Source organism: Taudactylus pleione, unplaced genomic scaffold (genome assembly GCF_031769625.1).
Source record: "Taudactylus pleione unplaced genomic scaffold, aTauple2 ptg000817l, whole genome shotgun sequence".
Classification (NCBI taxonomy): Eukaryota; Metazoa; Chordata; class Amphibia; order Anura; family Myobatrachidae; genus Taudactylus; species Taudactylus pleione.
Genome location: NW_028285219.1, coordinates 334520 through 359800, shown reverse-complemented (window position 1 = coordinate 359800; position 25281 = coordinate 334520). Strand labels below are relative to the sequence as shown.

General features: G+C 44.2%; 1 protein-coding gene across 1 annotated transcript in view; it reads left to right on the top strand.

Annotated features, from left to right (window-relative positions):
• ST6GALNAC1 (ST6 N-acetylgalactosaminide alpha-2,6-sialyltransferase 1) overlaps positions 1 to 25281 on the top strand; it is a 206240-nt gene that overhangs the window by 157152 nt on the left and 23807 nt on the right. The window contains exons 6-8 of the mRNA XM_088458219.1: positions 524 to 627; positions 11991 to 12080; positions 19152 to 19251. Coding sequence (XP_088314345.1) covers positions 524 to 627; positions 11991 to 12080; positions 19152 to 19251 — 294 coding nt within the window. The remainder of the gene's footprint in view (positions 1 to 523; positions 628 to 11990; positions 12081 to 19151; positions 19252 to 25281) is intronic.

Sequence of the window (25281 nt, the reverse complement as noted above, 5' to 3'; positions counted from 1 at the left end):
ACTTCGTAGAAATAGAGATAACAAGGGTAAGTTCTTACCATATCTCATATTTTTCCATTGCCAAGATCAGTATGCTTAACGCTAAACCTAACCCTAACCACACCCTATCCTTAACACTAATAGCAACCTAACCCTAAATCTATGCCTGACCCTTAACCTAAACTTAGGTCTAACCCCAAAATCTTTAAATAAACTGACAGCTGACATTCTATTGTCGACATTCACATTGTCTACTCGACATGTTGTCCATGTTGACAATTTGAATGTCAACATTCAGACCATGTCAGCATTTTGAATGTTCACCTGCAGACCATGTCTGAACGTATAACCTTCAGACGATGACGTAGTTATAGCACAGTACATCTGAGTGTGGAAAAGAAAGGTTATCTGTGCTTTCCTCTCCCCTATAACAAAAGCTCTGACTATGGCACATTTCTTAGAACTACCACCTGCACTAATATATACTTAATGAGGACAATTTGGGAAGGTCAAGTAATAACACATTCCTTTGTGGGTTTCCCAGGAGACAAAGTACATCCTTTTCATCGAGGGACAGAGAGACTACGAGTGGTTAAAAGCTTTACAGCAGAACAAAGAGATCAGCAAAGCCATTCTGAATAACTTCAGGTACAATGCTTGTTGCCTATAAAATGCTTTCTGTGGAACTAGCCATCCATATAACATCTTTCTAGTGATCACATTCCTCCCCCTACACGGTACAATAGAATATTTTATTTGTCACCTATACTAAATGGTTTCAGTTACCGCACACTGCAAAATGTGCAGTTTCAGCTTCCCACGTTAATCTGGTTATCTAAGCTTAAAACCAGCTCTGTGTGTTTAAAACATCAACATAATATATTGTTAATTACATAAAATAGGAATTTTGTTTGTACAGTACCTTTATATGCTGCTTCTTGTGCTACTGTGGCGCATAGGTCACTTCCTTTATGGGTATGTACTATGGAATGCTTTCACAGAGGTAAAAAATCTGAAGTAACTTCAAATTAATTTAACAATTTAAAGTGGATTACCAGGCGCTTACTTGCCAGACAGCAAAAATATCTGATTTAAAACCTTAATTTAAGAACATAGTAAAAAAGAGGTTTTAAATTTGAATTCATAAATTTGAAAAAAATAAACTTTTTTTTTTTTAATCTCTTTATTAACTTGCATTAAAAGTGTACATTTTGACCAAAAGGTCACATAGTTAAAATATACATTTGACTACAAGATCATATGACATACACATATATATATATAAATATATATATATATATATATATATATATATATATATAAATATATATATATATATAAAAGGAAAAAACGAAGAGAAACGGAATAAAGCACTCGAAAGCTAGCATAAGGTGAGAGGAGATAAGCAGCCTCATTTTTATTATAGCAGTACTGGTTAGAACTGGATTTTTGTTGCAGTCACGTTATTGGTATTTGTATTGGTTCAATCAAATTTGACATCCTATCAGGTACCTGTTTAGGCGGGCTCTTTTCAAGGATATTAAGGCAGTGGGAGGAGTTAGCTTCCTCTTTTCCAGTTGTAATCCCACCCACCCTGCATTTTGTAAATCGGCTTGGGCCGATGTTATTTGTTGGAATGTTATTTCTCTCTCGTGCTTCCAACAGGGGAGGCGCACATATAAGCATGGTTTCACACCTTATGATTTATGAGTATAGGAGTCTCTGCACTCCACTTATTGATCCATCGTCTCACTATATGGATCTCCTATACATTAATCAACATTTTCAAAAATATTCATGTAGTTAGACTTTTCAAGTTTTAATATTGTTGTAGTACTTTATTACATTTACATGTGTTTGGGGCCAATGTGCTTCTTTCACTTAAGAATAATGATAATATAAGTATGTTAATTTCCCTCCTCCTTTACATTATACCTTCCTTACCCCTACTAATTCTGTTACCAATATTTTCCTATTTTCCTATAAGGAAGGAGGTAGCAATAACTTAATTGTAATGCTTATTCATATGATGTTATGTCCCACAGTTTTCAGAAAGGGAGGAATATCGCTCTTTCTATCCTGCTAGTCCATCAATAGGTGGATCTCCTAAGGAGATTCTTGTTTCATACCATTCACATTTTTCAAAACATTTGTGCAATTGGATTTTCAAAAGTTTAGGTAGTGAATTAATGAAACCACATCAACACCTCAAACAAATCCTCTACTTTTTCCTCTCTATTCAAAGAAGACTCTATCCACTCCATACAAAATACAAAAAAAACGCTTGTTCAAAAATAGTGATAGTGTAGGAGGGTTGATTTCAATCCATCTTTGCAAAGTGCACTTTTTTGCCACTGCTGACACAATTGTCAATATTTTCCTGCTCCCTTTCATAAATTTTAATTTATGGTCTAGGATCCCCAATATTGCCCATTCTGCTGTCATAGGGACATGTTCTACTAGATGTGTACAGTATATGAGAAATCTTTAACCTGATCCCAGAAATTCTTTATTACAGGGCATTCCCAAAAGCAGTGTAAACTAAGTAGTAGCATTGTTCCTCTTACATTTTATACATTCATCTGAATCACCAAGTCCCATCTGAAATCTTCTTTGTTGGGATATATAGCCTCTTTGGTACACATTTAAAATCTTTTCTTTATACAATATAGCCGCATAAGCTTGCTTGAGTATTCCAATATCTTAAAAAGTGTCTCTGTTGGAGTCTCTGGAAAGACATCCTGCCACTTTTCTAATCCTTTTCTTATCTTAGATTTATCTAGTAGTTCCTGAATATGTTATAATGTTTTGTGATAGCGTGGTTACCTACTAAAGGTTTATTTAGTATTTTATCTAGATTATTATTCAGGTCAGTTTGTGATAACTTCTATAATACCTGATGTGCATAATGTACTGCTTGAAATATCGCAAATTTATCCAACACTGGAAGTTTATATGCCTCAGTAATTTTAATACTCTTCATAATCCTGCCCGTGTTACCATCAACCAGTTTTCCTATATTAATTAACCCTTGTTTCTTCCATCCATTATAAGGATTACCAGCTTCTCCTCCCTGAAATACTTTATTTTTAATAAATGGAAGAAACAATATATATCTGCTGTTTAGCCCTTGTAATTTCCTTATGTTTTTCCATGCCTCCCAGCACATCATCAACAGTGGGTTATTCTGAATTTCCAATGTTAAATCTGACCTTAGGGCGTGGAGAAATGATATTAATGATTCATTTTCTAAGAAAGTTTTCTCTAATGTACTATTAGCATAGTTATCTCTATCATGTATCCAGTCTCTAATAAATCTCATTATACTGGCTAAGTTATACCTTCGTATGTTAGGCATATTAATTCCTCCTTCAGATGTCTTTTGTTACAACCTAATTACAGCTATTCTAGGCTGCTTATTATTCCAAATACATTTTCTAAATTCTCCCTCGTCTCTTTTTAAAATCAGTATTGGCAAAGTCTGTAGGGGATATAGTATTCTGGGAAATATGGTCATCTTTATCAAATTCTGCCATCTCTTCAAGTCCATCCTACTTGCCTTGAGTAGTGGTTCCATATTAATGTCATAAATTCTAGCAATATCCTTTGGAATCTGGATGCCAAGATATTTTAATGAGGAGCTCATCCAGTTTAGTGTCAAACCCCCCTTCCATTTTGGATTTTTATCTCTATGCAATTGTAGCGTGTGCGATTTCTCCCAGTTCACCGAAAATCCCGAGATATCTCCAAATTGTGAAATAATTTCAAATATGTGTGGTATAGATTGTGATGGATTTGATATAAATAATAAAAGATCATCTGCAAATGCCGTGATTTTAACCTCATGTGTCCCTATTTTATTTCCTTAAAAATTATTATTCATGTGAAGAGTATGAAGCAGTGGGTCTAGTGCTAGGTTAAATAATAAAGGTGATAAGGGACATCCTTGCCTTGTGCCTCTAAAATTAAAAAAAGTTTTGGTATGTATTGTGGTATTGTGTAAATAAATTTGATAAATTGTGAAAAAAAATGTCCAAACTCTCTTAGCGCAAATATTTTTTGCAAATGATTCCACGACACTTTGTATAAACATTTTTCACTTGCATACTGAATGGAATACTTAGGGGTCTTGATTAATTATCTAGTTTTGGACCCCATGATTATAATTTCTTATTGCCGCTTATAGCAGTAATAAGAAATTATATATGGTCCAGATATCAGGGACAGGGTCTCCAATAGGAGTCAGTCCTTGCAATGTGTAAAAGTAAAGCGATCGCTAATGTAGACACTTTACTCTCTACTTTGTTGGCAGCCAGCAGAACACGCATGTGCAAACTGCCATTGCCGGGGAGGGATCCTATGGGTCCATCTCCCTGTAAATGTTGCAGTGTGTAGCCTATAGGTTACAATGCCTAATGCCATCTGCATTTCGGAGCTTGGTAAATCTCACTATATAGCAGCCTTAATAGAAACTTATGGGGGTTGCTCTTGTGATTGGTAATGGAGGAACCATAGAAGATATCTGAGATATCTGCTGCAGGACCCCTACATACCTCAGGAGCTGGTTACATATTCGGTTATTAACAACAAAATGACTTTAATAATTACTTTAATAAATGTCACCTATTAATGGCAGAGACAGCTTGCTACAAGTGGTTTAACCACTTGCCTGGCATGGTTACATTGTTTGCGACCATGCCAGGCTGTGCATTCCCTGACATGTTCGCAAACAATCTGCCCAGTCGGAAACGCCCACTAGGTGGCTGCCGGAAGATAATCTTGAGGAGATAAGGTTTTAAGTTGATTGATCCATTTCATTTCAACTCTGGAGAGACGTAAATCTATATATCTTTTTGACCTCCATTTGTGGGGAATCAATTGAACCCCATAAAAAGCTTTTAAAAAACATTCTTTGCAATCATGAACCAATTTAAAATGTGTTTTTACATTCTACTGGTTTTCCTATATAAAATAGACCGCAAGCATATTCAAGAAGATATACTACATATTTCGAATGGCATGTGATAAAATCCGTGCAGCACAGCCGATGCAGTATGACTGGCATTAGTAAATCCGTGATTTCTATTCTTGTCTATGTAACCCATACAATGTTTGTTCCGATGGTCCAATGAAGTTTAATGCCATCTAAAGTCATGTTTCATATGCAATTTCAATGCGAGTTTGCCTTTAGTGAATCTCCGATTTTCCAAATCGGGGGGATATCACAAAAAAAAAGCCCAAATCGACCAAAAACTATTCCTAGTAATTTAACCCCACTGTCTCACTGGGAGTTGCAGATTTTACTCAAGGGGCTGCAGCCTCTAGGTAAAATCCATCACTGGAGCTCACGCATATGCAGAGTTGCACAGTTCTACAAATTATGGTCATCCATACCCACTACCTCCAAAAGTGAACCCCACTAGCTTATATGTTATCTGTTCTGAAATAATTAATGGATGTTTAAATTAATTGAGCGCATGTAACTGCAATAGTCAATTACATGGGATATTCAAGAGAGGAGAATTTTGGACGAGTGGATGTAATATTTTGTGGAGGACATATGCAGAGCCGACGAGAGCTTGGGTGGGTCCTGCTGCCAGTTAAGAGTGGCAACTCCTGGGGACATACCTACACTTCATCATTGGCCCTTACTAAAGCTACACGCATTCCCTGCACTTCCGGGCCTTCAGGCAAACCAGGACCTGCTTACTCTGTATCAGCTCCCCACCCCTCACTCCGCACCACTGGGCATATGCTTGGTTAAGAGAGACGGATGACCAACACTGTTCTTTCTTACCTAAGCAATCAGCGGCTGCATCAAGAATCTGCTGTTCAGTGTAACACTGCAGAAAGTTTACCTAATACAGAAGGAAAGTGTTTAGCAGCACAATAGGAAAATTAAAAAGCTAAGTGAAATCAAAACAAGACAAATAGAAATAAGTGTCCAGCAAATACCAAACATAGGGCCTGATTCAGCACCGATCGCAAGTGCAACTACAGACGCACATTAAGTGATTCTTTGCCATTGTGCATGCGTATACGCCAGACTGCACATGAGCTGCATTCGCATTGCGCTTACGGACACTCAGAGGAACCCATCACAGAGTGAGTGACAGGATGTCAGCGTTTGTGGGTGGTGACGGGGGAGTGTTCGGAGAAATGCATGCATACCTGTACATTTGAACGCCGTTTCTGGGCGTGTATAAATTAGCTTATGCAATTGCATACGCAGCTTGCGAGCCCTCTGAGTGCGAGGAGACCTGCTGTAAATGCTGCGTGAGTAGCCAATGTGCATCCATGGTACAGATGTTTACGCATAAGAGCGAGATTGGACGATATGAGAAGGCAGCAGTGGGCGTATTTATGCCGACTGAGCTTTTGCAAGCATTTGCATATTTTGGCAACTGCGTTCCGTATGGATTCGCAGCTGCGATCGCAATTGCGATCCATTCTGAATCGGGCCCTTAATGCAATTTGTTACTGTTGTATTGAATCATGTAATTTGATGGGCTTTTTACTTTAAACAACATAGGGTCTATGGGCCTGATTCAGAGCCGGACGCTATTTGCGGTCGTTCGTTCAGAAAAAAGGGGTGGCTATTCAAATGAACCGTTCGCTCTTTGCGGTCTGTTCATGCCTCTATGTCTGAACGAGCGAACAAAACTTGCGCTCGTTTTTTGGATAACTACGCCCCCTGGCCGCTCGCATCCTACGTCATGTCCACTATTTATTAGATTAATCGAGTACATCGACCAGCGTATGAACTGCTCGCTATTCTTGTGGTTGGTTTTTCCTACCACAAATTTGCGAGCAGTTCTGACTATAAAATAACCCAGTGACGTGGTCAGTGACGCTGCTGTATTAATTATGCACACCCATAAAACGCCCGTTTTGACCTTTAAGCACGCCTGCGTTCTGATCTCCACTCCCCGTTTTCAAGCACCTTTCCCTGTTACCACCCACATACGCCTCCTCCTGTCACTCATATTAGCAGGCATTCGCTATTTAGCGAACAAACGATTTTCGGCCGCACTGACTGGTTCGCGCATGCGTATTACGATCCATACGCATGCGCAGTTGGGCAAACATCGCTCGGAGCGAACGAGCGGCCGCTTACGAGCAGCTCTGAATCAGGCCCTATGTGCCACAAATAAGCTCTAGTGTTTTAGTATAATGTCAAGTGAGGTACTACCATTCTGTACATTCTAAATTATGTTTTATACCACTTACTGTATATCTCCTTCAGAACATATAATATGGGGTCAGGACCGGTGCTAGGTTACTCGGCACCCAGCGCTGTCCCGTGCTCCCCCGCCCTTCCCCCCTTCCCTCACCGCGCCCCCCTCTGAGCTTTAACTAATAACGGCAACAGGTGGGTGGAGGGCGGGGATCTTCTACAGCCGGCACCCCTGTGCAACCGCATGCACCGAGCATGTCTGGAGCTGGCCCTGTATGGGGTATAATACATACCTACAATTGTCACCCTGACTCCTTTTCACAGTGAGATAACACTCTATTTCTGCTATTCACACTAGTCAATTATTTGGAGTTTAATGTCTTATTTTACAACAAGCAAGAAATTCAACCCAGGATATTGCAGTCAGACATTTATGCTTCCAGACATTTTAGTTCTGGGAGAAGTCCAGAGAGGAGAGGAGATGCAGCTGACCATTTAGGGGGCGGAGATGGGTGTCCCGCTTGTATTTGTTTGTGGAACCAGAGTCGGGTAGATGTCTGTGAAGAAGTGAAAGGTGTATATGCAAAGCTCGCAGGCCTGAGGAGACCTCTTGACATGTAGTTAGATGCTTCCCTGACTGGGAATCGAACCCGGGTTTCGGCAGAGAGCTACACTAGACCACCAGGGACGTCGGTGTTGTTGATAGTATGATGTATGTAGCAGAGAAGAGTCTAGCGGTAGATTAACCAGCTGAACTGGGTTGTTACTTGATATAAATAAAGCACAATTCTTACTTGGTTCTGTAGTCCAGGACACTTGAGTGGCAGATCTTGGCAGAAGGATTTACCAGGCTTGGACTGGGATTTCTCTGTAGTCTGGGAGCACTCTAATGATGACAGGACTGGATACTGGGCCTGATTCAGAGCCGGACGCTATTTGCGGACGCTCATTCTGAAAAAGGGGCTGGCTATTTCAATTGAGTGCTCGCTCTTTGCGGTCTGTTGACGCCTCTATGTCGGAACGAGCGAACGAAACATGCGCTCGCTATTTTGTAAAGACGCCCCTTGGCCGCTCGCATCATACGTCATCTCCGTTATTTATTAGATTAATCGAGTACATCGAAAGGCATATGAACAGCTCGCTATTCTTGTGGTAGCATTTTCCTACCACAATCATGCGAGCAGTTCAGGCTAAAAGACAACAAAGTGACGTGGTCGATGACGCTGCTTTGTTAATTATGCACACCCTTAAAACGCCCGTTTTGACCGTTTGGCACTCCTGCGTTCGGATCTCCACTCCCCGTTTTCAAGCACCTTCCCCTGTTACCACCCACAAACGCCTCATCCTGTCACTCAAATTAGCAGGCATTCGCTATTTTGCGAGCACACAATTTCCGACCGCACTCACTGGTTGGCGCATGCGCATTACAACCCATACGCATGCGCAGATGTGCGAACATCGCTCGAGCGAACGAGCGGCCGCTTACGAGCGGCTCTGAATCAGGCCCACAGACCGAACACCGGAATGGATGGTAGCTGTAGAATAGTCTGGAATGGAACCAGGAACGGCAGTATACCTGAGCAGACAGGTGGATGCTTTGCACAGGCGTAGCACACATACAGCACACTGGAACAAGCTGGGATTACCTGTGCAACTTGAGATGCTGATTACACAGGAGTAGAATAGCATGGGGAGTTAGTGCAGCAAACAACAACAGAACTGCACCAGCAGGATAACAATATGACTGTAAACGGAGCACAGTTGCACTTCACTCAGTAAGGACTGAGCTAGACATGGTCCTGGCAATGATTTAGAGCCAAGAGCTGGAATATATACCCCGGGGTTAGCCAGGATTGGATGAGCAGCGTCAGATGGTCCCGGCTGACTCAGACTGGATAGAGATTGGCTGGATCGGTAAGGTGATCGGGACAGCAGTACTCTGGGGCTGGCTGGATGTGAGCTATGGCCTAGCCGTTCGGAAACAATGATGCCTGCGTCTCACTGGGATGACAGTGGACACATGAACCGAGTTCAGTGAGCGAGCCTGCTGGCCACAGGAGCGGTTAGAGACCCAGTGGCAGGGGTAAAAAGCACGGATTGTGACAATGGCCTCTTAACGTCATCAGGGTTTACCCCCATCACAGCAAGCTGCCATGATTCATGGGTCCATGGGGAGGGGCTAAAATTATGCGGTCAAGTTATTTTAGCCCCGCCTCCTCCCTACGGACTCCCGGTATTTATCTTTCCATCCTGCCCACTTTACTAGGAATTGGCGTGTGGGAGATCCACCCACTCTTCTGTGGGTGCAGATGACTACCTGAAATCTTGTGAGTCTCCCGCAACTTCCGGGAGATAGGTAAGTATGTCATAGTTTTTAGCCCATTTTTCTGAAAATTATGAAGAAACTAAAGTATCTACATAATTTTATGTATCCTTGCTGTGTACTAATAGCCTAATGCAGGATATTTCACAGAAATCACCTGCAAAAGCTAGTTAGTGTTGCGGACTTCATTATTCTCAATGGGGACTACAGTCTGACCCCTATCTACCAAACTCTGAATTTTGGCCCCGTTGGTTAACGCCATCATACCACTTTATACCTAATCCCTCTCCAGGGATTAGCTCCAGTAACATACGCAGTATCAGAAAGTTAGGGCCCCATGTAACACTGAGCCATAACCCCTTTAGCACTCGCTACAAGGGTTATGTCCTCCTTTCAGTATTTAACAAACAGCTGTAATCTAATGGAGCGTACACACGGTCAGATTTGTCAGACTTGTCAGATTTGTCAGATGAACGATTGAACGATTGAACGATCTGAACGATTTGAACGATTTGAACGATTGAACGATTTTTGACTGCATTAAAATGAATGGAATCGTCCAAGTCTGACTGCAAACCCATCAGATGTCAGATATCGTTATCTGACAAACGGGAACGCGCATCGTTGATCGTCCATCGTTCAGGCATGTCAGATATGAACGATTTTCCTTCAGATATGAACGACTGAACGATTTTTAAATCGTTATCGTTCATATCTGAAGGAAAAATCTGATCGTGTGTATGCACCATAAGATTACCACTGTTTGTCACTAAATCGCTTATGCGAGAGCGATACGGTCCTAGCATTAGCCTTTCCGGCTTCAGCGAAGCCTTCCAGGCATTGCAGTGTCTCCGCCGGGTGAAAGTGTCATACGCATGTGCAGATTGACCATTGTGCAATTGCATGATACTGCAGCTCGTCGCTGGCACCGATAGGAGGCCAGCAACAAAGTGGAGGATAACGCAGAGGAGGGGGACGTCACTGGACCTTTCTGGAGGGGTAAGTAATGGTAAAAACCAGTGACATATTCGTTAGTATCACTGGAATTCTAAACTAAATATGCCGCTGGTATTTAAGGTACATTGTTAAATGGGGCCCTTAGGACGTGTATTTTAGAAAATGTGTCAAGACTCTTCTAATGTGCCTGGAATGTAACTAGCAGGGAATGCAGTTCTCACCACCGCTGTCCCTGCGAGGTGATTTTAGTATATAGATGGGGTAATTTAGTTAAAAATGAAAAAGTCTGTGATGCGATTACTCATACATAGGGGTATACAGGGCCGGCTTGCCCATTACGCTGATTACGCAGACTACGCAGATGCATAGAAATCTAGTCAGCACAGGGCACTAGCAAACAAGAAACATATGCTCCCTGCTGTCAGTGTCAGCGCGCCACCGGACTCAGGGCCTGATTCAGCAAGGATCTCAATTGTAAAGCTGCATGCAGGCTATATGTATATGATGTATGCACGCAGGCAGCTTTGCAATTGCGATCCTTGCAGATATGGTAATGCAGTAGGAGGTATTACGCCTCCTCTGCAGTATTTAGCAGATTATTACTTAATCTGCTTAACATCGGCCGGCTATGGTGGCCCATTGGGATCACGCAGCCGGCTGCCGCAGTTGACAGGAAGAGGCCAGGAAATCTTCGTCAGCCAACGGAGATCCTGGCCTCTTCCCTCCCATCCAATGGAAGTGACACGCCTCCGTTTTAGGAAATGGAGGCCATGGCCTCCCCTTCCCCGCCCTCAAACGGCAGCAAACTGTCATTCACTGACAGTCTGCTGACAGTTTGCGAGCGGGATCGCATACCCATTCTGCACATTCGCAGAACGGGTCATGTGCCTGCTCAGATTCCTAAACATCGGGAATCTGCGTTCAGCACACTGCTGAATCAGGCCCTCAGAGAAGTCATCATGACAGAGGAGGAGCTGTCAGTGTTAGCCACACGTCGCCAGACTCGGCTGAGTCATCATGACAGAGGATGAAGGTTCCTGTCGGCAGTGGAGTAGCTTGTGCTTCATCCAGCTTCATTCCCCGTGAGAAAAAATGCATTTAATACCTATTAAGTCAGTCCAGGTTAATAGAAATGTAAACAAAATGAGAAACGTGAAACCAGACTATTATTATCAAACTGTGCAAGTATTCTGGTATACAGGCATGTTATTACACACTACAATACAATTTACAATACACTTGTATTTAAGGTACATTGTTAAATGGGGCCCTTAGGAGGTGTATTTTAGAAAATGTGTCAAGACTCTTCTAATGTGCCTGGAATGTAACTAGCAGGGAATGCAGTTCTCACCACCGCTGTCCCTGCAAGGTGATTTTAATATATAGCATGGATAATTCTGCTTTTCTCTCCAGATTCCATACATATATACACATTTTTAAATAAATATGCTGTAGTATTTTATACCAATTTTCTTATCATCAACACTAGAGGGAGCACAGGTCTGCTGTAATAAGAAGAACCCCCAATCATTACTGTCTTCAATTTATTTCTAGACTTAGACCCCGAAATGAATTTGAGAAAAATTTTGACTTCAAGAAGCTATTAGTCACTTATCCAGATTTTATGAGGTATCTGAAGAACAGGTAAGACCAGATTAAATCCTGAACGCAATTTATACCTACTTTTTCTGTAAACCTCCAATACTTCGTCATTGCACAGTGTGACACTATTCTGTAATGGCTTTTATCATTTATTTTAAAATAACATCAGCTGTTTCAAAAACATAAAATGCTGTTTGGACAGTGATAGACCAGAGGGCTATATGGCACCGAATGTGCCTTCAGCTACTTGCCCCAGCTTCTTCATGCTTTATGCCCCCTCAATCATTTTCACTACTTTGTGCCACATTGAACCCAGGTTTTAGTCTCTTTTTGGTCTTGCAACACCAGCAGCGTATCTGGTAGAAGGAGGAACACTGGCCCTGATTCAGAGCCGGATGCTCTGAAAGAGCGCTCGCTCTGAATCAGGGCGTCTTTTTTTTTTTTTATGGAGCGGCCTCCTGGCTGCTTGCATAGCTGTGGGTTGCCACCCACAGCTATAGCGAGTGGCCATGATGATGATCGCGATAACCATCGGGCTTGCGACGAGACCCTTGTGGTAGGGTCTCGTGGCCGCAAGCCCCAGAGAGATTTCGGCTCTAACAGAGCCGGAATCTCTCCACTGACATCACTCGTGATGTCAGTGGGGCCGCCCCCAAACGGCATGCGTTCTCATGGGAACGCCTCCGTTTGGGCGGCCACACCCCTGGCCCGCCCACCAAAGGGGGCGAGCTGTCACTCAACAGCGACAGCTCGCCCCCTTTGGTGCGAGACCCGGAGCGACGGATTGCCCGTCGCTAGCCAGGTCTCGCGCATGCTCACGATGGAGCCGGCTCCGTCATGCGCATGCGCTGTGGGCCACCATCAACCCGGTTGCGAGCGCTCAGCGCTTGCGACCGGGTCTGAATCAGGCCCACAGTGCACAGCATCAGGGCCGTAACTAGGGTGGTGCGACCTGTGCCATGGCGCAGGGCACTGCAGGACAGGGGGAGCTGTCTGGGCCTGTAAATTTTCCTGTTTATTATCATTTTCACTTGTAGCTTTTTCTTCTTTTATCCCCAGCATCTCCTGGCCTCCCATATCTCTTCCCTGGCCCTTCCCCATGAGGCCATGGCCCTCTTTCAGGTGCACTCTCTTATGTCCCTAGTTAAAAATTGGGAGGGGATGGGGGGGCGCCAATGCTCTCTCTGGCACAGGGCACCAAAAAGTCTAGATCCGGCTTTGCACAGCATGGTCTCCTCCTTCCTTCGGATGAATGAGCTGCGTGATTCCTGCTTACTCCATTAAAGTGAGATGAGGGGCCAAATGTAATAGGTAGTCAGTTTTAGTAACAGTACAAACTCGCACTTTCTCGCACTTTTAAAAAGTGCGAGTTTGTACTAAAACTCGCAAATTCAATAGCCTGCGAACTTTTCAGCTCGAGGCTACTGCATTTGCGAGTGCAGGCGAGTTTAGGACTATGTAAACTGACACCTTTTAATGCGAGTAGCATTAAAAGGTGCGAGTTTTAGAGAAGCCATCACAGATCAGTGAGATCCGTGATGGCTTCTGTGTGTGTTAAAAAAAAAAAAAAACGTGCACCCCCTCCCCAAAAGCATAACCAGCCCCGGGCTTTATAAAGCCTGTTCTGGTTCTAAAAATACAGGGGCCAAAATGCGTAGGGGGCCCCTGTATATTAAGAACCAGCACAGGGCTTTGTTGAGCTGGTCCTGGTTCTGGAAAATCAGGGGACAAAACGAGTAGGGGTCCCCTGAAAATTCCTGAACCAGCACCGAACTCTTTCTAGCAGGGGGATAATGCCACAGCCAGGGAAAACCTTTCACCGGTTTCCCCGGCCAAAGCATTATCCCTGACTGCTAGTCAGTCCAGGCCGGGGATCCCTGGGGAGTTGGGTATGCCCCCAATAAAGGGGTACCCCTCTCCAGGGCACCCCAGGCCTAGACTGATAGCCCGGGGCTATCCCCGGCACCCTAGGGCGGTGGGTGCCGGGTTGATAGTGTAAAGTGAAAGTGTAAAATTAAATTTACCATACTGTCTTTATTTGTAGAACCACAAGTACCAGCAAGCCTCCCCTGCATGCTGGTATTTGGAGAACCACAAATACCAGCATGCGGGGCATTACGGGCCCGCTGGCACTTGTAGTTCCACAACTAAAGAAATACGTAAAAAAACAAACTTACACAGTGAAAGTATAATTTTAATAAAACATACATTCACACTCACACTCACACATACTCACCTATTATCCGAAGTAATCCATAGGGGTGTACCTGAAAAAAAAATCCATACTCACCTCTCCTATGCGTAGATCACGTCCTCTTCTCCAAGTAGGCAATCCAGGGGTTAAAATAAAAAACCGAAAAAAAAACGATCCATGCGGACTGAGCAAAGGTATGTGTATACACATAACTTTGCTCCGCGTAAATGACCGGGGCACGCGTGTGCCCCGTCAGTGCAGGGGCCGCCAGCCAATCAGGGAGCATCTCCGTCGAAGCAGCTCCCTGATTAGCTGAATGCGGCCAGCCTCTGTCTCCCTTAGCCGTCTATGGTGAGAAATCCCCATAGCCCGTCTATGGTGAGAGCCGCTACATAGTAACCGCAAGATTAATTGATGTTAATCTTGTGGTTTACATCAATGATACAATGTCGCGACATTGTATCATTGATGTAAACCACAAGATTAACACGGAGATGCTCCCTGATTGGCTGGCGGCCCCTGCACTGACGGGGCACACGCGTGCCCCGGTCATTTACGCGGAGCAAAGGTATGTGTACACACATACCTTTGCTCAGTCCGCATGGATCGTTTTTTTTTCGGTTTTTTATTTTAACCCCTGGATTGCCTACTTGGAGAAGAGGACGTAATCTACGCATAGGAGAGGTGAGTATGGATTTTTTTTTTCAGGTACACCCCTATGGATTACTTCGGATAATAGGTGAGTATGTGTGAGTGTGAGTGTGAGTGTGCATGTATGTTTTATTAAAATTATACTTTCACGGTGTAAGTTTGTTTTTTTACGTATTTCTTTAGTTGTGGAACTACAAGTGCCAGCGGGCCCGTAATGCCACGCATGCTGGTATTTGTGGTTCTCCAAATACCAGCATGCAGGGGAGGCTTGCTGGTACTTGTGGTTCTACAAATAAAGACAATATGGTAAATTTAATTTTACACTTTCACTTTACACTATCAACCCGGCACCCACCGCCCTAGGGTGCCGGGGATAGCCCCGGGCTATCAGTGTAGGCCTGGGGTGCCCTGGAGAGGGGTACCCCTTTATTGGGGGGGTACCCAACTCCCCAGGGATCCCCGGCCTGGACTGACTAGCGGTGAGGGATAATGCTTTGGCCGGGGAAACCGGTGAAAGGTTTTCCCTGGCTGTGGCATTATCCCCCCACTAGAAAGAGTTCGGTGCTGGTTCAGGAATTTTCAGGGGACCCCTACTCGTTTTGTCCACTGATTTTCCAGAACCAGGACCAGCTCAACAAAGCCCTGTGCTGGTTCTTAATATACAGGGGCCCCCTACGCATTTTGGCCCCTGTATTTTTAGAACCAGAACAGGCTTTATAAAGCCCGGGGCTGGTTATGCTTTTGGGGAGGGGGTGCACGTCATTTTTTTTAATTTAAACACATTTTACATAAGTACACACAGAAACATGTACATATCTCATGGATATGTGCATGTTTCTGTGTTAATCTGACCTGCTCAGGATGTACTCGCTAGCCTGAAGCAGGTCTATTATTTGGGGACTTTTGGTAATCTTTTTTTTGCGAGTCTGAAACAGACACTCTATTACATTGGGCGAGTTGATTGTTTTCAATGTGAAAACATCTGGATGCGAGTTTGAGAATGGAGAGTTTTAGTAACTCTGAAAAATGCGAGTTTTAGTGAACAGACACCCTATTACATTGGAGAGTTGTGAAAAATTGCGAGTTTAGCACCAAACTCGCCATTTACCAAAACAGACTACCTATTACATTTGGCCCGAGGAGTTTTTAATCAGGATGTTATTAGCTGTTATGCGCCTGATTCAGAGTTAGGAGTAAGATCAAACAAAGGAGCAGTTTGCTCCTGGATTAAACCATGTTGCAATTCAAAGGGCTCAAATTAATTTTTTTTTGTTTGCATTTAGGAAAAATACTGATTGATTTTGCATGTAGAGAACAAATATTGGGAAGTTTGTTTTTATACTAAAATTTAAAATGAAGCTCGGGCTCTCCCTTCCCAACTATAAATCTCGGCACATTTTAAATCGGCCCTACCTGCAGTGCAACACGGTTTTGCCAAGGCGTAAGTTGCCAATTTTTTGACTCGTACTCCTAACTTTGAATCAGGTCCTAGGTGAGTAGTGAGTGTGAAGGATGAGTGAGGGGTTGTGGTGCCATTTTTGGTTAGAGCTTACAGGGGGGCCTATTCATCAACACTAAAATAACGTTTTTACCGCAGCTGTAGCAGTGCTGCACATGCTCTGCACTGATTACAGCTGCGGTAAGTTAGAGCAGGCAGGGATAAGTATCTATTTCATAAAAAGCTGTCATCGCAAAAATGACAGCTTTTCGGAATAGATACTTATGGAGAGGAGAAATTATGAATTCCTCCGGTAATTAGGGGGAACTCCATGCGAATTCTAAACCTAATTACCTCCAGAGAATTTTTAGTTATGATGAATAGGCCCCTATAACACTTGCTTATTTTTCCATAATAATTTTGATAAGATGTTATTACAGATTGATGTCTCTTTTTTTGATTAAGTGTATTGTTTTAATTTATTATTGAGATTAATGATAATGCATAGTCAGAGACGGACTGGGGCTCGAGAGCAGCCATGACATGAATGCTTGTGCGTGGTGTAGGCGCTCCCTAAAAGGGTGCCAGCCTCGCCAGATGGGGCGCGGTTTTGCCACACTGGCGTGTGGTTTTGCAGCATGGTTGCGTGGCCTCGCCGCACGCACTCGTTTCTCAGTATCCCGGGCCAAGCAGTGTGCCAGGAGACGAAGCTGCTTGGCCAGGGTTTCAGTCCGGACCGGTCCATCAGGCCATCGGCCCTTCTGGCATTTGCCAGATGGCCAGTTCGACCCTGTGCATAGTCCATTTGAAGTTAGATGGACGAATATGAGGCTTTTGAAGAGTTTCACGTTACCCATCACTGCACAACTAATACCACTTTCAGACATAAAGTCCCGGCTTCAACCTGACTCAGACCCGGGACACTGAGCACAGGTTGAAGCCGGGCTACCCCTTTACACATGGGTGATGACAAGTGGTGACTCCAGAAGTGGAGCTGAATTCATATAGGGGAGCCACACCTACTGCCAGTGAGTCAAGGCCAGCGATGTTTGGCAGCATTTGGAAGGACAGTTGGTATGGCTCCCCCATTTGAATTTTGCACTGCAGCCCCACCTCTGGAGCCGCCACTGGTGACGACCTGGGTGACGACTAGAGGTGAGCTGGTTGGACACGGGAATAACCCTGCTACCAAGCAGGGCATTTTGCACTCATAGACCAGACCCAGGTTTTAGACTGCGTGTGAAAGGGGTATATGCTTTCCACATATTTGCTCCTAACCCAACCCAACTTTTGTTAATAAAACATGTGCTTACACATAAAGCATACCTCCCAACTGTCCCGATTTCAGTGGGACAGTCCCGTTTTAGAGGCACTGTCCCGCTGTCCCACCCGTGAGCCGCAGTGTCCCGCAGGCGGGGGAAATTTGGGGAAGACCCGCTAACACTGCTGCATTAGCTGAGCAGTGGTGAATGGATGAGGTGCCTGCGTGTGTCATGCATATACCCAGTGCCGGCTCTTGAAGAGGCTGGGGGCCTGTCCAGCAGCTTCCGGAGCGTTGGGCAAGCCGCAGCATGACAAAAATGGAGCGTGGCTCACGGGTGCTGCATTTCCCACGAGACCACGCCACTTGCCAATAGGTCACGTCCCTATTTCCAGGCACTCGCAACTGTCCCTCCTGCCTGGACTTAAATGTTGGGAGGTATGCATAAAGTACCAAATTGCTGATAGTTCAGAAAAATATTAATATACAATACAATACATAGATACAGTATAATTAAAATCATTGACTATGATAAGCAAGAAAGTGTTGGTAACAGCGCTATATGATCTATCTGAACCTAGATAGTAAGTCAATAGATGTTGAATCACAGCACTACTACACAGTACTGGAAATATGGTGAATAACTGAAGATCATAACTTTATATCACTGGTAATCTGAACCACCCAAATTATCATAGCTTCAGCTGGTGTACCTCTATAAGAAAATTCCAAAAAGATGTATATTACATCTGGGATAGATGTCATTATTGCCAGTGTTTTCCCTTAGTATGTGCACAATGAACCGACCATAAGAACAAGTAACTTGGTGTGAGCAGAAACTTACATTGTCATTGTCTTCTTATTCCCAGATAGAAGCAAAGGATGGTCAGGGATACATATGGTTGAACTTGCAAGCTGTGCTGCCTTCTCTAAGAATCCAGCCCTACAGTAGCATCTGTAACAGTGTGCTTTTCCCTACACTGAAGTTCCGCTCAGCACCGTAGTGCACGAATAACCCATGGCCTCATTACTGTCCCAATGCTGGCCCAAAGGTCAGATAAGGAGGCTCAGCATATGAACATAAAGAACTGCGCCCTCTAAAGAAATACAGTGGCCGCATGCTGCCTCTATATGGCAGTAGACAGCATGCGGCCGTGTACAGAACTGGACCACTTTTAATGCTGCCCCATCATTACAGGGATGTCACGCCTCTAGGGACCAGGTGAATGATCCCGGAAGCCATTTTAAAATATCTAATAGATGCGCAGTCCGTCCCTGGTGGCGCCCTGTGTCCCTGTCGGTGCCTGGAGCACATGCTTTGTCCTTGCCTAACCACATGTGATTTTCAGGAAGAGGGTCAATGGAAGTTCACTAACTCGGCAACAATTGTTTCTTTAAAATATCCATAATTTTTTACAAAGAGACCTACTGTACGTCAATTTCAAATACATAGTTCATCCTTGGTGCCAAATCATAGGTGAACAAACCTTGACATCCAACTATAGTTGTATATGTAAGAATAGAAATACTGTTGTCAGCATTCAATTTTCTTTCTTAATATTGTTGTAGATTCTTGAGGTCAAACTTACTGGATGAGAAGAACTGGAGGTTGTACAGGCCAAGTACAGGTGCCTTTCTGCTGCTAACTGCGCTACATCTGTGTGATAAGGTGAGAAACAATTGTTAAACTCTTTGTATCAATTTAATACAAATATTTATTCAGATTTAAAGTTGTTAAGTTTAGTTTGAGTGCAGCAGGTACAGTACATACAGATGTTTTCAATCTTGAATTGTTGGATGCCATTCAGTCTTGGACCTCCTCTATAACTACATATTTACTACTGTATATCAGTATATCTTGTGTTAGCTCTCGGCATTGTCGGACTGGGGCATGAAGGGCTCACCGGGGTAAGGCAGTAGTAGGGGCCCTTGCTTAAAAGGTGTGGCTAGCCACCAGAGTCTTGGTCAACCATTATAGAGGATATAGGCTACAGATAACATGAATACTACAGTACAGTGCATTGTCTGTTCATCTATGTTCCTGCTCTACTAGGTAACTGACCTTGTAATAGAGTAACAATGTATAATTCAAGTGCACATTCTGAAAACCTGACATTAGAAGAGGAGGTGGGGCCCTTAGTCAGTGGGACCCACCAGGGATTTCCCCTGTAGCCCTGTGGTCCAGTCCAACCCTGCTCTTGGTGCCCCCTCCCTTCTCTTATGCATGGCTGCCGATTACACCACTTTTCTTTTTTTGTTTACAGAAGATTGCAGAAACTTTGGCCGAGTGCCATGGTACTTGCTATCTCCTTTACCAGGGCCACTCTCTGACTACATCGCTGGAAAGATGGCACTACTAGTAGCCCAGTAACAGAGGATAAGTTTGTTCTGGGTGCAGAGTGTATGGTGCTGGGCCCGTGTGCACCCATTATAGGTACATCACTGTCGCTGTGGTCTGTCCACTCAACCCTATAGTCCCACAAATCAGTGGCTCACTGTCTCCTATGCACAGCTGTACATAAAGTATGTTGTCTCTCTCTACTGGTATATTTCCATCTTAATTCTAACATGCTGTAATTAGTCACACTCTAAATAAAATGAATTCTGGACCAAACTCTGACTCACAGATTGCTGTCCCAGCTCACAACTCCCACACCTCGCCAAGCTCCTCGGGAGGTTTGCATAGACTCTTATCACACTTCATTTCCTCACATAACACATTGAATACTTTTTAGGTCCTACACCGCACAAACTTAGGAAGTCACTGATGTGACCAAAAGGTAAAATAAACTGATAAATCTAAATAACACTACTTTGCTGCATTTCACACAGTTTACCACTCATTTATCATTCAAAAACTGCGTGCTTCAGGGCATTCTCATTTCCCGATTCCCATCTTGGTTATTATACTACTCCTTCAGATTTTGTATTACTGGAGGCATGTTCTCTCTGCTTCTTCTGTCATTTGTAGTAGAAGTCTGGGTACTTGTGTACTTTACAGACTCATTGCAGAGAGAACCCAATGAATGTTTAAATGGTACTTGTGTACTTAACGTACCGAAAGTTGTCCCCACCTAAAGAAGAAAGTTGTCCCCTCACTGGTTGTCTCCAACTAAAGAAGAAAGTTGTTCCCTCACGGGCTCACTACGCTCGCCACGCTTCGGGCTTCTCGGGTTATATTCCCCCTCTATGCCCAATTGGATGGTAGGGAATGACGCTGAACACTGACTGCTGATGTCAGGGTCCTCTTACCATGATTGATAATAATAATGAGTGTAGGACACTTGGGTTCTCTCTGCAATGAGTCGGTAAAGTACACAAGTACCTAAGTGTGAGTCCTTCTGAATTTCTTTATACCATTTTTCTTCCAAAACTAAAAAGCTCCTTTGGGTTTCATTATTAACTCCAAATGTATAAATACCCTTTGGAATTTATAGCATCTTTACATTTTGGAGCTAATGACAACTATTCTGATTTTGTGGATAATGTGAGGACCACTCTGCAGCAATGGCTGAAAGGACTGGCTATGAATACCTTTGAAGGTCTGGCAGGGACCAACAAACTTCCCTCTGACAATGTACAGTCTGTCACCATGGAGAATAATGTCACTACAGGACTGAGATACACTGGTGCTGGACTGACCTTGGTGTGACCAGAACTGGTGGATTGCCATGACTTTATCCCAGGAAAAACACTCTCTGTTACTGGAATTGGAGGAGTGAACCCAGTGATCCCTATGGCCCAAGCTATCCCTGTGGCCTGAGTTTTCTTTGACTGTGGGTGCTGGAGATTAGATGAGGGAGGACGGATCGTCCGAACACATTCCCGTGAATGTTTTATTCGGAACAGACCTTGGACCAATAATGGAGCAAAAGCAAAGAGTAAGGTGCGCCTGTCAACCAAGGAAAACAATGCTTCCAAACTGGCAGCTTCTAACAAGCAGGATCTGCTACCTGCTACACCAGACCATTATCCATCATTGAGTGCTGCTCGGGTCCTTCCCCTTGTGCTGGAAGCCCGCCGCGAACCGCTGGGGCTGCTGACGAGCCTGTATCCACGGACCTTCCCCCTCTTGCCGGGAGTCTGCCGCGAGCCACTGGGGCTGATTGAGCCACAGCACAGGCGACGCATCCTGCCAGCTACGGAGCACAGAGCAACAGTCTCCAGTCTGCCAGCATCCACGCTCCTGACAACGAGCCTGCACCTACGCTCTTGCTGACGAGCGGTAGAGCTGCATTTCCTTCCAGAGACCCTATCACAGCACATCCTTAACTTGGAGCTGTGGACATTGGAGACACCATTGGTAACTATCTCATATATTTGCAAGTTACACCTCCGTTATCAGGTGGTTCAGTCAATTTTTCTCCATATCACTTGCTCATGGTGTTCATAGGACTATTAATTCATTCCGATCCATCAAGCGGCTCCCCGCAGCAGTCACTCTACTTCTGCTTGTAACATCACATTATAACCAAAGAAGTTACATTGCATCCTTCCTGTACACACCAGGATTGTATCCATTTTTAGGAACAGTGGCCCTGATTCAGAGCCTCGTATTGCTGTTTTATATTATCTCTTGTTTGCACTACTGGTGGTGGTGGTCTAAAAATTGCGAATTGATATTAATTTCACTAACGCTATATACTTAAAATTTGTTTTTATTATATAGTTTTATTATGTGAAATGCTCATTATTTGCTGCGGCTCCCTGGGACCTTTCTCTCTGTTATACTTTGTGTTTTTTTTACGCTTATAGTAAGGTTACCTTTTTCAATTCTGTTATGCCTGGAAGTCCGATTCGTTGCCTGATGGCCTTGCGGGAGACTCTTATCCCTGCTTCGGACTCATTTGTTGTCAGAGTTTGTTTTCTCTTGTTTGTTATTTATGTTTTATTTATTATTACCTCATTTTTTGATTTTTTTTCCCCTTCTTCTGTCCCTTCCCTGCCTGATGCTAGAGTGCAGTGGCATACTATTTTATCTTTCTGCTACTTGGCATATGATGTTGCTAAATTTAGGTGGGCTGCTATCTTTTTATATTTTCAAGTATAATTTTGCTAGTTTTTCTGCCAAGACTATTTAGTATTTATCATGCTTATATTTATCTTCAGATATTGCCTTAAGTACTGTCCTAGATTTGCCTTGATATGGCTCCTTTGAAAATTTGCTCCTGGAATGTTCGGGGCATAAACGTCCCTATAAAGAGAGAGAAAATTTTCACTTATGTAATAAAATTAGGAATAGATGTGGTAATGTTACAAGAGACACATTTATTACAACCTGAGATCTTGAAACTTAATATTATGAGTTATTCTGTATTGTCCTATTCTGCTTACTCCTCTAAGAAGCGTGGGGTGGTCACACTAGTTAAAAAAACAATTAGCCCCTCAATTGCACAGATCTATAATTGATCCTGTGGAGATATTCGTCATATCAAAGGTTACTAACCATGGGGACAAATTTAAGTTTTTTAATTTGTACGCACCTAGGGCCTTATTCAGAGCCGCTCGTAAGCGTCCGCTTGTTCGCTCTGAGCGATGTTCGCACAACTGCGCATGCATATGGGTCGTAATGCGCTTGCGCAAACCAGTCATTGCGGTCGGAAATCGTGCTCTCGTAAAATAGCGAGAGGCTGCTAATTTGATTGGCAGAATGTACCGTTTGTGGGTGGTAACAGGGGAAGGTGCTTGAAAACGGGGGAGTGGAGATCCAAACGCAGGCGTGCCTAACGGTCAAAAGGGCCTTTAATGGGAGTGCACAATTAGTAAAGGAGCGTCATCGACCACGTCACTTGGTTGTGTTTTAGCCTGAACTGCTCGCAGTGATAGCAGTAAGAAAATTATGCCTTTCGATGTTCCCGATTAATCTAATAAATATCGGAGATGACGTGTGATGCGAACGGCAAAGGGGCGTCTTTACAAAATAGCGAGCACATTTTTCGAACCCTCGCTCAGACATAGAGACATCAACACACCACAAAGAGCGAGCGCTCAATTTAAATATCCGGCCCCTTTTTTAGAACGAGTTTCCGCAAATAGCGTCCGGCTCTGAATCAGGCCCTTAATGCCTACTCTAAATGTTTCTTTCAACCTCTGCCGGCCAAGCTTAGTCCTTTTATTGACTCTTCTTTATTTGTGGGGGGGCGACTTTAACACTGTTGCCTCTAATTATATGGATCGACAGTATCCGCACACTAGCCCCCCCCCCTCCCTTGGTATCCTCCGTTTAGCTTCTGATTTTCAATTGGTCAATGCAGGGCCGGCTCCAGGGGTCGGAGCAAACTGTGCCGGCCCCCTCCAGAGTACCCTATCTAATTACCATAGGACATGCCCCCTACGTGACGTTATTAGGAGACGTGTCCGCCTCCAAATAACGTCAGGCTGGGGGAGCCTCACTAGCTGGGCTTTCCCCAGCCCTCTCCCGTCACTGAATGATGCCGCACGCATGCGCGCAGCATCCATTCAGAGTCTCCGGGGTCCGGCACCGCCGCACAGCTGCAGCGGTGGGGATCCCCAACCTCCCAATTTAACCACCCGCGGGCTGAAATTGGAATGTTGGGGATGGGTGCGCCCTCTATGGGTGGCGCCCCTGTGCGACCGCTCAGGTCAAACACCCCTAGAGCCGGCCCTGGGTCGATGTATGGAGGATGTTTCACCCTATGGATAGGGAATATACATGTTTGTCTGCGGCTTACGCCACTTTGTCTCGTATTTATTACATCCTATCAGATAAATTGATTTCCAGGGATGATGATTCGGGTATCTAACCTATTGGATTATCTGACCATGCGTTGATATGGTTCTCCCTCGTTCCTGTCACTGATACTGGTTCTTATAGACAATGGAAATTTCCCTCTTTTTTAGTTAACTCTGTTAAATGTCGAAATATGCTGGAGAGAAAGTGGCGGGAATATGCACACAATAATGTTGATCATGCAGATCAACCTCTCCCCCGCTTTATTGGAAAGCAGCCAAGTCTGGCCCTGATTCAGAGCCGGTCGCTCTGACAGAGCGCTCGCTCTGAATCAGGGCCGGTCTTTTTTTTTTTAGAACGGCGTCCTGGCCGCTCGCATAGCTGTGTGCTAATTTTTCAAAGTGGTATTGTCACGCTGGGAGGCGGGTTTTTGAAAGCCGAGGTCTGAGGCTGTGGGAGGAGGCAAAGGCCAGGGGCCTGGACGTATGATCTCCGCATCCACAAGTCTTGGTCGTTGGCTAGACCTAGTCAATGGTGCGGAGTCTAACTCACAAGGAGGTGTTCGCCAGTGACCCCTCCAAGCGGGATATGGGCTTGTGCGGCTCCCTGTAAGCAGGTTGCGGTCCTTTGACTTGGTGACCAAGACCTGCAGGGAAAAGAGAATCAAAACACCCGTGGCCCAAGGGTAATGCCTGGAATAGGCACATGGTGAGTGGGATAGAACTCCTGGCTGGAGAAAGGCACTTGAGGTGCTGGCTAGAGAGGTGTGGAGATTTATTGGAAGGCTGAGGTAACAGCTGGATATCCCACGAAGTATATACCGGATTGCCGGCCGGAGATCATGCACTAAGGTGCAATGAGATGAAGGGTTAACCTGCTCACAGGCTGTGATGGTGAAAGCACTGCAATGAGATGAAGGGTTAACTTGCAAACAGGCTGTGATGGTAAAAGCTCTGCGATGAGATGAAGGGTTAACTTGAACACAGGCTGTGGTGGTAAAAGCACTGA